General features: G+C 36.9%; 1 protein-coding gene across 5 annotated transcripts in view; it reads left to right on the top strand.

Moving 5' to 3' along the window:
* The window catches only part of USP9X (ubiquitin specific peptidase 9 X-linked), a 97,148-nt gene extending 85,916 nt beyond the window's left edge, over positions 1-11,232 (top strand). For all 5 annotated transcript variants that reach the window (XM_086879704.1, XM_086879703.1, XM_086879702.1 and 2 more), the window contains 7 exons: positions 1,296-1,481; positions 3,154-3,374; positions 4,443-4,531; positions 6,916-7,072; positions 7,468-7,680; positions 8,096-8,191; positions 9,646-11,232. In XM_086879704.1, the coding sequence (XP_086735830.1) occupies positions 1,296-1,481; positions 3,154-3,374; positions 4,443-4,531; positions 6,916-7,072; positions 7,468-7,680; positions 8,096-8,191; positions 9,646-9,780 (1,097 nt within the window). In that variant the 3' untranslated portion in view covers positions 9,781-11,232. The remainder of the gene's footprint in view (positions 1-1,295; positions 1,482-3,153; positions 3,375-4,442; positions 4,532-6,915; positions 7,073-7,467; positions 7,681-8,095; positions 8,192-9,645) is intronic.
* Positions 11,233-12,627: the final 1,395 nt, after the last annotated feature.

Genomic DNA, 12,627 nt, shown 5'->3' with positions numbered 1-12,627 from the left:
TTAGTTTCCTAGCTCTAAAATAAATCTAGACAATTGTGTTAATTTAGTTACATCTCTGAAATCTGTTGCTTTCATATACTTTGCCTACCAAAGCATTCTCTGTCTGGCAGGTTTCTGTCATGACCCCAGAGCAGAATTAGAAAGCAGAAAAGAGAGATGTAATTCTTCTGCTCCAACTTCTCTTTTCTTCTTCACTAGCTTTTCATAGTCAGTGCAGTTCAGGCCTCTGAGCAGGAGAGCACTCAGAGGCCAAATAGGAAAATAAAATTTTATTTGTGGGTCTGATCATTATCACAATCTACTCTGCAGAGATAAACCTGGAAATACTAATACAATAAGCAGTTGTCCTTGTCTTACTACTGTTACCTGAAGGCTTCTGTATGGATGTAGAGTTCATTCAGCAAAAACCACAATAACATCATTCCTGCATTCTGGGAAAAAGATTAAATTGTCTGACATTTTGAGAAATCAAATAGTAGATTGTTCACATCAAAGCAAGTGAGAGGTCAGTTCTACTGAGGATGCAACTACAAAACTATCTAGCATAATCAGAAATAATGCCATAAAAAAAGCACTTACACTCCTCCTTATCAGAAAGATGGAAGGTAAGGTCCAGTTGTATTTCAGAATAAGAAAAGACTTGGAAATATATGAATCATTACTTTTAAGCAAAATAAGAAACAGAATGGAAGAAGGGATGTAGTGAATTTCCTGGTGAGTACTTGTGTAGTAGGTGCAAGGTACTCATGCAGTAAAACCAGGTGTAGCTTTGGATTTTTTGGTTGGTTGGGGTTTTGGAGGTTGCCTTGTTTATTTTGTCACTTAATTTACTTGTATTACATTGTGTGGCACCATTAGAAATGTCTTAAGTTTGTAACTGATGTATCTAGGACATGATAGAAAAATATCAAAATACACTGTGGGGGTTGTTTTTCCTATCCTCCTGGGCCTCACAATAAAAGCATTAATTTATCGTCCGAAAGACTTCTCTTGAGGCTTTGCTATTAACGCAGATGCTACTTGTGTGTTGCTTAAGTGCTAATGAGCACTGTGAAGAAATTGGAGTAATTTACAATTCTCCTTCAATGTGATTTTTCAGCTGTATATAATTTTATTGTGCATCTTTATTGATATGATTATTTTTTCCCCAGAAGGTATAAATGAGGGTTTAATAGAACCCAAGAACTAAAAAGTTGTGAGTTGTGTAAACTCCTGTTATTTTTCTTTTAAAAAACTCTAAAAATATTTTCAGTGCCAGAAACAATGTGGTTTTTTTACCTCCCTGTCCCATAAAGGTGTAGCAGAGAAGACACAACTTCTGAAGCTAAATGTTCCTGCAACCTTCATGCTTGTGGCTCTGGATGAAGGTCCAGGCCCTCCAATTAAATACCAGTATGCTGAGCTGGGGAAGCTGTACACTGTGGTGTCACAGCTGATCCGCTGTTGCAACGTCTCATCACGGATGCAGTCTTCTATCAATGGTACAGTGAATTTCAAGTTTGCTTTAGATCTATTGATTAAATCAGTAAATGTCTTTTTGTGCATTTTTAGCTATTATGTATAAAGTGGATCAGCTGGAAAAATGTTTTCTTTTATGCGTAACAGCTCCTTTCATTTAAAGAAACAGAGCTGTTTGTCATAAGCAAAACTGATTTGTTATACTAGAAATATATACTTATACCAAGACAAAAATCTGTTCTGTATTTTATGCTGCTTGGCTTACTCCTTAAAAATAGAGGGAAATAACTAATAAAGTAGGAGGCTGTTCATTAAAAAATAGTAATGCTTTTAGAATAGTTTAAGCCCATTGTAAAGAGTTGTCCAAAGATGTTTTTATCCTGAGTATGCGATAAAAAAACAAACTACAGAAATAATCTGTACAGGAAAAGCACCACAGCAGGTTTTAAGATAACTGATAGTTTTTACCACTGAAGAGATGTTGCATTGTTTTGGGTAGCTCTTGAATATGATTTGATGCTCGTTCATACTCAAGACTGCAAATAGAAGCCAACACTTCAATTTATAAAAGAAAAAGAATCAGCTAGAAATGGATTAACCACAATGTAAATCATTAACATTTCCAGTAGCTGAATGGAATGCAGTTATTTTTGAGGAACAGTGACAGGATATTGGACCATGTGGACTTTATAGCCTGTATCTGTACACCTTCTGCTAAGCATATTTTAGAAAACCTAATTACAAATCTGTAGAGAAGCTATTTAATGGCAAACTGATGACAGCTTGATGTGTCAGGCTATAAAGTCAATAGGCTAGACTGTGCTATAGTGAGATTAATGAACTGAAAATTTTACTGTGCCGTAATGAGCTTCAGAATCACGTGGCAATTTTGGTTGGGTCTTTTTCCAGTGCATTGCTTGAAGCTTAAGCTGAAAAGATATTCTACCTGTGAAAAATAGTTGTATATTCACTATATTCATAATACTGTACTTAAAAAAAATATTTATATGGACTTTACTTTGACTACTAATTATGATTACTGTTTGCATAATAAAGTTATTTTTTGCTTCAGCTTATGAGGCTAGAAAAGTTCTCCCTAGTCTTCTGGGCATCTTCAAACAATAACTCAAAACACTACTAGATTTAGAAACATCAGGAGCAAATCAGATTCTTTCGCTACACAAAATGAAGCTGACTAAGATACATTAATTACAAAAGTATATTTATTGCCTACACTCCAGAGATTCAGCTGGGCCTGTTCTAACATAAGTCTTCCTCTGAACACTCTTGCATTGCCTTGTGAAGTAAACAGACATTGTGTCCTTAAAATATGACTTGGACTGTGTTACACAAGCAGTGAAGTAGATAAATGCAGGAGATAAGAGGATTTCTCTGAGGAATCACAGTGATTTCTCCTCTTGCATGTGAACATGTCTCCAGCTGTCCTGCTTTGATTGTCACTGCATAATCCTATCAGAGAGGGAGAAGTAGCTCTCTCAAGTGTCAAGCTTCATAAACATAAAAATTAGTTATTTCATGCGACTTTTTTTTTCAAAGAAAGTCAGTTTTTAAGGGAGGGTTTGTGTTTTTTTTCTCCATCTGTGTTTTTTGATGAGTTATACCAGTTTGTATTTCAGAGTGTCTACACTGAAGGTACTTCAGCACCTTTTAATCTGTAATAACTGTTTGTTCCAGGTAATCCCCCGCTTGCCAACCCTTATGGTGATCCTAATTTATCTCAACCTATAATGGCACTTCAGCAGAACGTAGCAGACATTCTGTTTGTGAGAACTAGTTATGTAAAGAAAATTATTGAAGATTGCAGCAACTCTGAAGAGACCATCAAGTTGCTTCGTTTCTGCTGTTGGGAGAATCCTCAGTTCTCTTCCACAGTCCTCAGTGAACTACTTTGGCAGGTAAAAATAAAGAGCTAGGAGAAAGATGGGAATAAAAATTTGAATGATTCTGCATATATCTGTAAGAATGTTGTATTAAATACTGAACAGGTGCCTGATAAACTTTCCTCAAGATGGCATCCTCTGTCAGTATTTACAGTCTTAGGTCTGTCCATCACGTTGGAGTACTGTGAGAAGTGCTTTATGAATTTAGGGAAGCAGTCAACCTTTAACGAGTCAGGAATGATGTGTTAAGGGTGGAAAGTAGACCAAGGTGGACTTTGTGTATTTCAAGAGCATCTGCTAAAGCTTTCTGTCATTGTCCCTAAAAGAGATTCATAGATGACATGAGAAGTTGGAATAATTTCCTAAGATCTGCCTTGTATTTATTTCAAGTATGTTAGTAAGGATTTTTTTACAAGTCTGCAGAACATATATTTGGCTTCAGATTCGGCAAAGAATCTTTGATACTGTCTTATATTTCCATGGTAATCTCTGTAAGGTGAGTTACACATTTCCACTCAAAATAAAACTCTTCACTAGAATTAAGGGAACTTAGCCCATCTTAATATTTGCACTTTTTTTTCATGTAACATGACATTTTTCTATGTCCCTTTGTTTGACACTTGAAAGAATCATAATAAAACTCACTTAATTGATATTTTTGCTAGCCATGTACTTTACATTTTAGGATAACCTGTGAAGACAACCTTTGTACACACTGCCTAAACGTAGTAATATCAATGAAAAGTGCCATTTTTAAATTTTGCTTTTCTAAAGGTATTTTTAAGGTACTTTATTCAGCATATCATGCTTGGGGCTTTAGATCAACTGTGTCAGAAAGTCATAAAGAAACATTTTGTCCTTTACAGACAGAATCTACTGTATTTTAAAACAAAACAAAGCAAACAGAATTGCAACCCGCAGAATTGCTGACACAACCAACACTTTCTCAAAAAGAAGTATTGTCTCTTGAAACAGCCTTTGAATTACAGCAAAATTCAAATGAATTGTGTTCTTGTATTTCACTGTATAAGCTGCCTGCCTCAAGGAATGCTTTCTTGTGTTCTCTGCATTTTCACTATTTAGGTTGCATATTCATATACATATGAGCTTCGACCTTATTTGGATCTGCTTCTGCAAATCCTGTTAATTGAGGACTCATGGCAAACTCACAGGTCAGTATTTACCTGTCCTTTTATAAATCAATAATGTTCTGTACAGATTGTTTGCCAGTGGTTCTGTTGCTAATCCTTTCAATAGGTTTGTTTTAAATAGGCATTAAATCAAAAATCACATATGAAGCAATTTTTTTTTTGTTTTATCTGAAATTCTGAGGTAAGTACAATATTTTCACATTCCTTACTATTGAGAAGTTTGCTATAAAGCCAGGGCTTCTCACATACAAGAGAATGTGCTGTTTAGGTTAAAGTCAGTGGTCTTCCCTCTGAAGAGCTTGGATTGATTCATAGAAACATCCCCTTGAGGTGGGTCAGCAACAGCCTGGGCTTGCTCGGGAGCACATCAGATGTAGGAGTTGGTACCAAGACACATATAAAGTGTGAATTTGGGAGAGAAGAGTATTTCACATATAGATATTCTCTATATGATCACATTTCAAGAGTATTGTAACTTCAGTGTATGACATATTAATCCAGTTTAAAACCTGATTTTTATATGTCTACAGAATAAAGCTTTTGAAAGTTATTAAAAATTGTAATTACTGCAAATACTACTTGTGAGAACAGTCAATTTTTCAGAAGTTTAATACAAAAGTAGTAGGTGAGATAACACAAAAGTCATCAATGTGCTACCTGTCAGTGTTGCAAAATGTCACTATTTCATAATAAGCAGTTACAGGTAGTATGGGATTTACTGAATAATTTCCAACTGTGTCTCAGGACCTTGCAAATACTTTGAGTGAGAGCACACCTGGTGGGTATGGGAGCAGAGTCCTGTCCTTAGCTGTGGAAGCAGACTGCTCATTTAAGACATTACCAATTGCCTGGGCTTATTTTGGGAGGGACTCAAAGGAGATGGTGGTCTGGCTTAACCACACTCCAAAATATGATGACTGAGTTGCAGGGATTTGGTCATTTTCTTTATGGGATTTGCTATGCATGTATCATGCAGTTAGCTTATATTACCTTCTTGATAAACAAGTAATTCTATGAGATAAGTCCACAGAATGCTGGATGATGAGCATACTTTAACAGATCTGAAGTAAAATAATGGATTTTTAGGGTTGAACTGCAGGTGAGAAATTATGGAAGGTGGTTCTTGGAGATAATGCTGTGTTTGGAAAAGTGGGGTATGAAGGAGGTGGAAGTTGTGGTGTGGCTTCCCTGGAGAAGTACATCACTCCCATGTTCCATTGCTCTGTGGAGCACTGCTCTATGGAACTGTGTTAGGTTTCCACAGAGGGTATTAAATGGCCAGCTCCAGTCATCCACTACTTCTTGCTGCCACTTCTGGCCATAGCTTGAAGTACTGGTATCTGCCCTGTTGGTTTTGATGTGATAATCAGAGAGTTTTAATGATCTTATCTTTAAAAAAAACAAGCCAAAAAAACCAAAACTCAACAAACCACCATGAAACAGTGAAATTGTTCGTTGTAAATGGTACCTTGTAACTCCTGGGAAACGAGTCTGATCTGACCTTGGGTAGTGTGCATCCCTTGGGGCAACTTGTCCTCTGTTACTGCAAGATCACTGCTGCTGGCCCTTGCCATCAGACCCACTCTCTTAAATTTCTCTTGATTTGACATGTTCAAGTGCCAAGTTTGGAATGGTACAAATACCATTAAATTAGCTGAAATAAAGTTCATCATTGCTTTAAAGATGGAGCTGGGGCTGGCAGCTGCCAGGGCTATGAGGAAACAGGGCAGTTGTTTCCCTGCCATGAGTGTAGCTCTTGGAGACACCAGTGTGGGTTCTGTGCCCCCTCTGACTTTTTTCAAAGCCAAAAGTATGTCGATTCTTGGTTTTTGCACAATTTCAGGGTAGCAATTCATTCCTCTGCTTTGTTCAAGAGCAGAAGGCACAGAAACTGGGCTTAGTTCCAGGGAATGCCCAAGTCCCTTATCCCATGCACAAATGTGTACCATTCATTCCCCTTCAGAGGAGCTGCATGTAAAAGGGTGTCTTTGAGAAGCATAACTGAGTGTAAATAACCATTCTGTCACGGATTTAACTGTTCCAATTCTGTAAGGACCTACTGGGTTAACAGGGCTGATTTGTAAATGCAGTAGATACTTTAGTAATAAAATTAAACTGTTAAAGTTGGTTACTGTGACTAGAATTAATCATATTTACATTTTTTCATATATCTTGTTCAGCTACATTTTTTAGCATTTTTAGCATGTTTGGTAATATTTAAACTAAGTTATTTATATGACATGTTAGGTTAATTTTCTGATTTTAAAAAAACCTCTTGACTTAACACCAGAAGTCAGAACATCACCTGTCCCTTTTATAATTACATTGTATACAGAGCCTTAATTCAAATGCTAAAACTCTTTAAAACTTAGTTTTGTCATTGTTTTGGTTTGTGTTTTTTCTAGGATTCACAATGCACTTAAGGGAATCCCAGATGACAGGGATGGACTCTTTGACACCATTCAGCGCTCGAAGAATCATTATCAGAAAAGAGCGTACCAATGTATAAAATGCATGGTAGCTCTCTTCAGCAACTGCCCTGTAGCCTACCAGATCCTTCAGGTGATACCTTTTATTCTGTTTCTTGCTGCTTTTTTCCCACTTCTGTGTTAAAAAAAACCCAAAACAAACCCTGCCATTATTCAGTTTTTAACACCTCGATTAAATTACAACTTCCAGGGACAACTCTTTGGACTTTCTGTATGAGAAGGTCATTGTAAGTGATTGAAAGCAATCTGGTTAAATTCACACTCATTTGTAGCTGTGATGCAGCTGCAAATCTGCAAACTTCATTTCAAATTTGAAGTTTTCTTTGTGAAAAAAAGGATATTTGTGACTCCTGTAAGGAAGTGGCAGATAGGTTACATCTCTTGACAGCTGATGTATAGGAAAGGAAAAATACTTCTGTTTTCAAGAGCAGAGGAAATAATTGTGAATTGTTCATTTTCTATCTGCAGAGCAATGGAGATTTGAAGAGAAAATGGACCTGGGCAGTGGAATGGCTTGGAGACGAGCTAGAGCGTCGACCATACACTGGCAATCCCCAATACACCTACAATAATTGGTCTCCACCAATACAGAGCAATGAAACATCAAATGGCTACTTCCTAGAGAGGTCACACAGTGCTAGAATGACTCTTGCAAAGGCTTGTGAACTCTGCCCAGAGGAGGTAAAGAATTAATTTGACTTTTAATTAAGAAATTGAGTAAAGTGCCTCTGTAAATAATTAACCGTAGCAACAGTCTCCACTCATTTAAGAGGTAACACATTTCATATGTACTTTATAAGTATGGATTTATGTTTTTATTACTGTTCCTATAGATATCTGTCACTTAGAGAATAAGCAGTATAAAATTGAAATTGAAGTAGATTATGAATGGTTATTTCCAGTAAAACATTGATAGTGGGAATTTTTATTTAGTACAACAAAAGCTGTAGATGACAGGGTGGGGTGGAATTTTTCTCTAGATGTCTAAAACATGATTCTTTCATGTCTAAATCACTTGCACACAGGATTAGTTATGGCTAGAATAATTGTAATATGTTTTTAAAAAGTAAGTTAAATGGGCTGTTTCAAACTTCAGGAACCAGATGATCCTGATGCCCCAGATGAACATGAGTCTTCTCCACCTGAAGATGCCCCGCTGTATCCCCATTCACCTGGTTCCCAGTATCAACAGGTAAAAGCTCTGAGTTTAACTATTTATTCAGAGTTTCAGGTGTGCTTTTTTTAGCATTTGTGGTGACTTAAATTATACGCGTTTGGTCAGAAACATGTTATTGTCAAATACCATGTTTGGAGGAATAAAGATAAAGGTACACCTCCATTTCAACAGAAGCAGTTTCACCATCAGAGCTTCAGGTGTGAATTTTATCAGATCAGGGATTAATCATCCACAGAAAGAGCAGAGAGATTGATGCCATCACAGTCTAGTGCATACTGAATTTGATTCTGTTGTATTTATTGACATTGATAATATTTTGTGAGTTGCTTTCTTGTTTTCAAATATAAAATCAAGTCTCAAGGCCTGAATTTGGGTAACTGGAAGGCTTTTGGGAAAAAGCAGATGGCTTTGTTGCCATGTAACTCATGCTATGAACAGTGATCTCTAAATCTTAAGTACATATAAAATCAAAATCCATTTTTATGTTAAATGGCTGCTTTGTTAATACTTCCCATGGAAAGACAGATCTGGAAGACATCATAACCAGGGTCATCTTATTGAACTGACTAAATTATTAGATCCCTCACTTAGTTGCCATTTTTTGTTCCAATTCATTTTGTATATTCCAAATCTGCTAATTTAATTTCCTTTCCTGCCCAAATCCATTTTCCCCCTCCATCTTGCTTACCTTACTTGATGTTCTCAGCAGAGCAGTTGGTAAGTCATGCAGATTTTCCCACTCCTTCCTGAGCTCCTGAGTTCAGACACATTCCGTAACCTCACCATTGCCCTTGTCATGTGTTCACTTTCTTGCAAGAGATGGCATTTCTCACTAACACACACACACACAATCCTCATACTCTTGGTTTCTCCACAAACTCTGTAAAACAGTAGATGAATGAGGTGGTTTTGTTTGCCATATCTGTGCGTGACTTTTTAGACTGGGGCAGAGCGTTTGCAGAAAACTGTTGGTCTAGGTTTGATTCAGTTCTGTAGTATTGAGGTTTCCCCCTTAAAAATTAAAATATGCTGCATAAACACAGGTTTGCTTTTTCCGTTGTTTTAGGGAAAAAAGTCAAGCTGGTTGAATCTGTTAATAAAATATGTGCACGGTTTAATGTGGCAGCACATAGGCAACCTCTCCTGGTCTCCTTTTTCCCTTTCTTGCTGCTTTTGCTTTGCATGTAACTGTTTGTGATTCAAAAGCTGAGATTACTGTTTCAACTGATCCTTTTATCTTTATAAGTTGAAAGTTTGTTTCCCTTTTGTGTAAATCGGCAAGGTAAGTGGAAGGTGTGAATCAGAGGAATGAAGCAGCTGGGATGTGAGTTCATACCCATGTAGGTACACGAGAAGTTGGTGTGCTTGAGGATGCTTTCCAGTGGTCTGAGTGGAAATGGGGGAAAGCAGGGAGTCAGGAGACAGCCCACAGGTTTAAATCTCTTTGAAATGTGTGTGTTTTGTTGCAGAATAACCACGTGCATGGACAGCCATATACGGGCCCGGCAGCACATCATATGAACAACCCTCAGCGAACTGGCCAGCGAGCACAAGAAAACTACGAAGGCAGTGAAGAAGTTTCCCCGCCTCAGACAAAAGATTAGTGAAATGCACATAATCAATTAACTTGCTCCATCAAGACTGTGCACCCAGGCCTTACAGTCCAACTTTTCTCTGTGTCTGGCTAATATTTAAAACTAGAAAAACTATTCCTAATCAACATGGAGTGGAGAGTCTATTCACTGTCTTATCTGCAGAAAATTGCTGTCAATATATAACCCGCCTGCAGTGGAAAGTGTATAGTGTTTTGTAATAAATGGCCTGATGCTAATGTGTAAATGGCAAAGGTGTATATAGTATATTAATGTTTGACTGTTAATTCTTGAGCAAGAAACATTTTTTTTTGTCTTGATGAGACTCACAGATCTACAAAAACAAAAAAATAATTTCTTGATATATCTGCTGCGCTCTGCAACCAGTGTTGCCTGCCTCATGGCAGTTGGATCAACTCCTTTACGAAAAAGCCTATCCATGTCAACCACAAAAATAGTTTCATGTTAATTCTTTGCCACTGGAGTCGATTTTACTATGAGCAACGTAATGGCTGGTAACCTTTTAATTATTTGGTTGATGTGGAAAATTGGTGATGTAACATTGTTTCTAGATCTTTTTTCATTGCCTTTTTCATTCTGGTATTAGGTTAATCACTTTGAAGCTATAGTTATGCTGTAACATTTAGCATGGCTTCACACCAAGTTAGTGTAGCCAATGAGGGGAAAAAAAACAACAAACGTGACAGCAGTTGTCCCAATGTGACAACTGCATTGCTCAGAACTTTTTCTTCTTACACCTAGACTATAAAATGGGGAGGGAAAATGTGACAAGTGGTTTTCAGTTTCACATATGTTCCTCACATCTGATGTTTGACAGTTCTCTCTCTGGGTGGGATAAAGAACACTTAGTTTTCAGTAATAGGAATTTAAAAGATTTAAAACAAATATGCAAAAATTTGCTATGCCAGGATGCCTGGAGCATAATAGACTGTATTTGGTGTGCTTGTTTTGTTTCTTTGGTAGAGCTTATTAGATAAACTTCTAACACTTTCCTTCTACTGCATCCCAGTGAAGTGGAAGTCAACAAAATCACAGAGTACTTGTGAGTGCCACTGCACCAAGTTAACTTGCTGGTTTTCTGCTCGTTCACAGTTCTACTTGAAAGCGAGAATTGTCTTAGCTCTTTATCCATTATACAGAAAATCTTAACATTAGAAGCAGGGTTTAAATATAAAAGAAACTACTGGTTAGTCAAATACAATTCTGAGGTATCTCTATTCCAGAATAAACATTTGTTTAAAGACTTAAAGAAACGCATCAGTAAATACTGTATTTAAATGAAAATTGGTAACTTGAATGTGTGTAATTTTTTGGAACCTGTCTAAAAACCAAATACCCCTGCAAAACAGATACAGCCCACCCTATACTATTTAAATATTTTGCTGTTTTATTTTATAGAAATTATTTTGCTGAATTCACAAATAGAATTTGATTTAAGAAGAATGTTTTGTCCTGTGGTGTGTGTTGTTTTTTGGGGTTTTGTTTTTTAATGGACTGCACAGAAAGGTGAATTCTGTGCAGTGGCACTATGCTGAATTCTGGAACAACAGTCACATTGAGATTCTGTGCACAAAAAAAAAAAAAATTGGCCCTCAAGAATAAAATAATCAGGACAATTACACTGTAAAAGTTTCTTAATGTGATTTATCTTGTACTTTTTGTATGTTTTTATATATACATATATATATTTAAGAGCACAAGCTTGATGGTGTTTTTTACAAATGAGTTGATAGAAACAAAGCTGCTTATCAAATTAAAGGTCTGTAGTTTTGAAATGAACAATGGAAAATTCAGTCCAAGTGCATTCTTAGGCATTTAGTGTAACAAGGGAGGGACACAGAAGATTTTTGAATATGCTGTGTAGCGATGATCACTTTTATGCTTCCTTGTTTTTCCTAGTGCTCAAGTTAATTCATATTTTTTTCATAGTTTTTTAGTAATACCATTTTACCTGGATTTAGTAAATTTGGATAACGTGTTCCCATTTATGTTTGGGGATGCTTGTTGGAGGTTTTAACTAAAAAAATTCTACCCTGAGTTCTCAAGTTGAAATATTTATTTGGACCAGTAATTGTTAAACAAGCTATCTCAGAGGCGATTATTACGTATTTTGTACTATATAGGTAAAATATATAATGTGCTAGTTCAGCCTTGCCAAATGTGTTTGCTTTTAATAGTGCAATGATTGTAGAGACATGTCAAACCTGTGACACTTTAAGGCTGTGGCTTTCTCCAGCCGTACCCAGCCCTGCCCCGGAATTGGGAATGGCTGCAGTGACAGTTGTTTTCCAGGCAGCAAACTGAGGATATTGTGCATCTTTGTGACATGAAGAAGGATAAACCCATATTGTTTGCTGCAGCTGTTGCTTTTTAAACAGGCAGCTCCAGTGTAAGGTGCAATGTTTTCTTCACTCTGGGCAAAACCATTCTGAATTGTACTTCTTAACCAATATTGTACAAGCAAAAAGTTTGATATGCACATTTCTGTCGCAGCATTTTGGCAGGTGACTTTCAGACAATGCACCTGGCAATACCTCGTTGGTGATGGCACACTCTAAAGCAGTAGCCCTCAAAGTGCCTAAAGATTAATTCCCCCATCACTGATTGCAGTTCTGTTTTCTGTTTAGAACAGTTTCTAGGGAATCTCTGGTCTTCCATAAAATGAGCCAATAAATAGTAAAGCAATTCCTCGTGTTCCTGGCAGTGTAACATGGAATACATAGAAACTGAAAATCCATAGGTGATGTTGAGTCGGGGTTAGTGTGTAGTTTGACCTTGGGGGAAATCCATAACCTTACTGAGCAGAATTTCTGTGTCTTGTACATTTGGATTGTGGTT

Source organism: Cyanistes caeruleus, chromosome 3 (assembly GCF_971803275.1).
Source record: "Cyanistes caeruleus chromosome 3, bCyaCae1.hap1.1, whole genome shotgun sequence".
NCBI lineage: Eukaryota > Metazoa > Chordata > Aves > Passeriformes > Paridae > Cyanistes > Cyanistes caeruleus.
The sequence above is the reverse complement of the archived record's forward strand: the minus strand, read 5'-3'. Positions and strand labels throughout refer to the sequence as shown.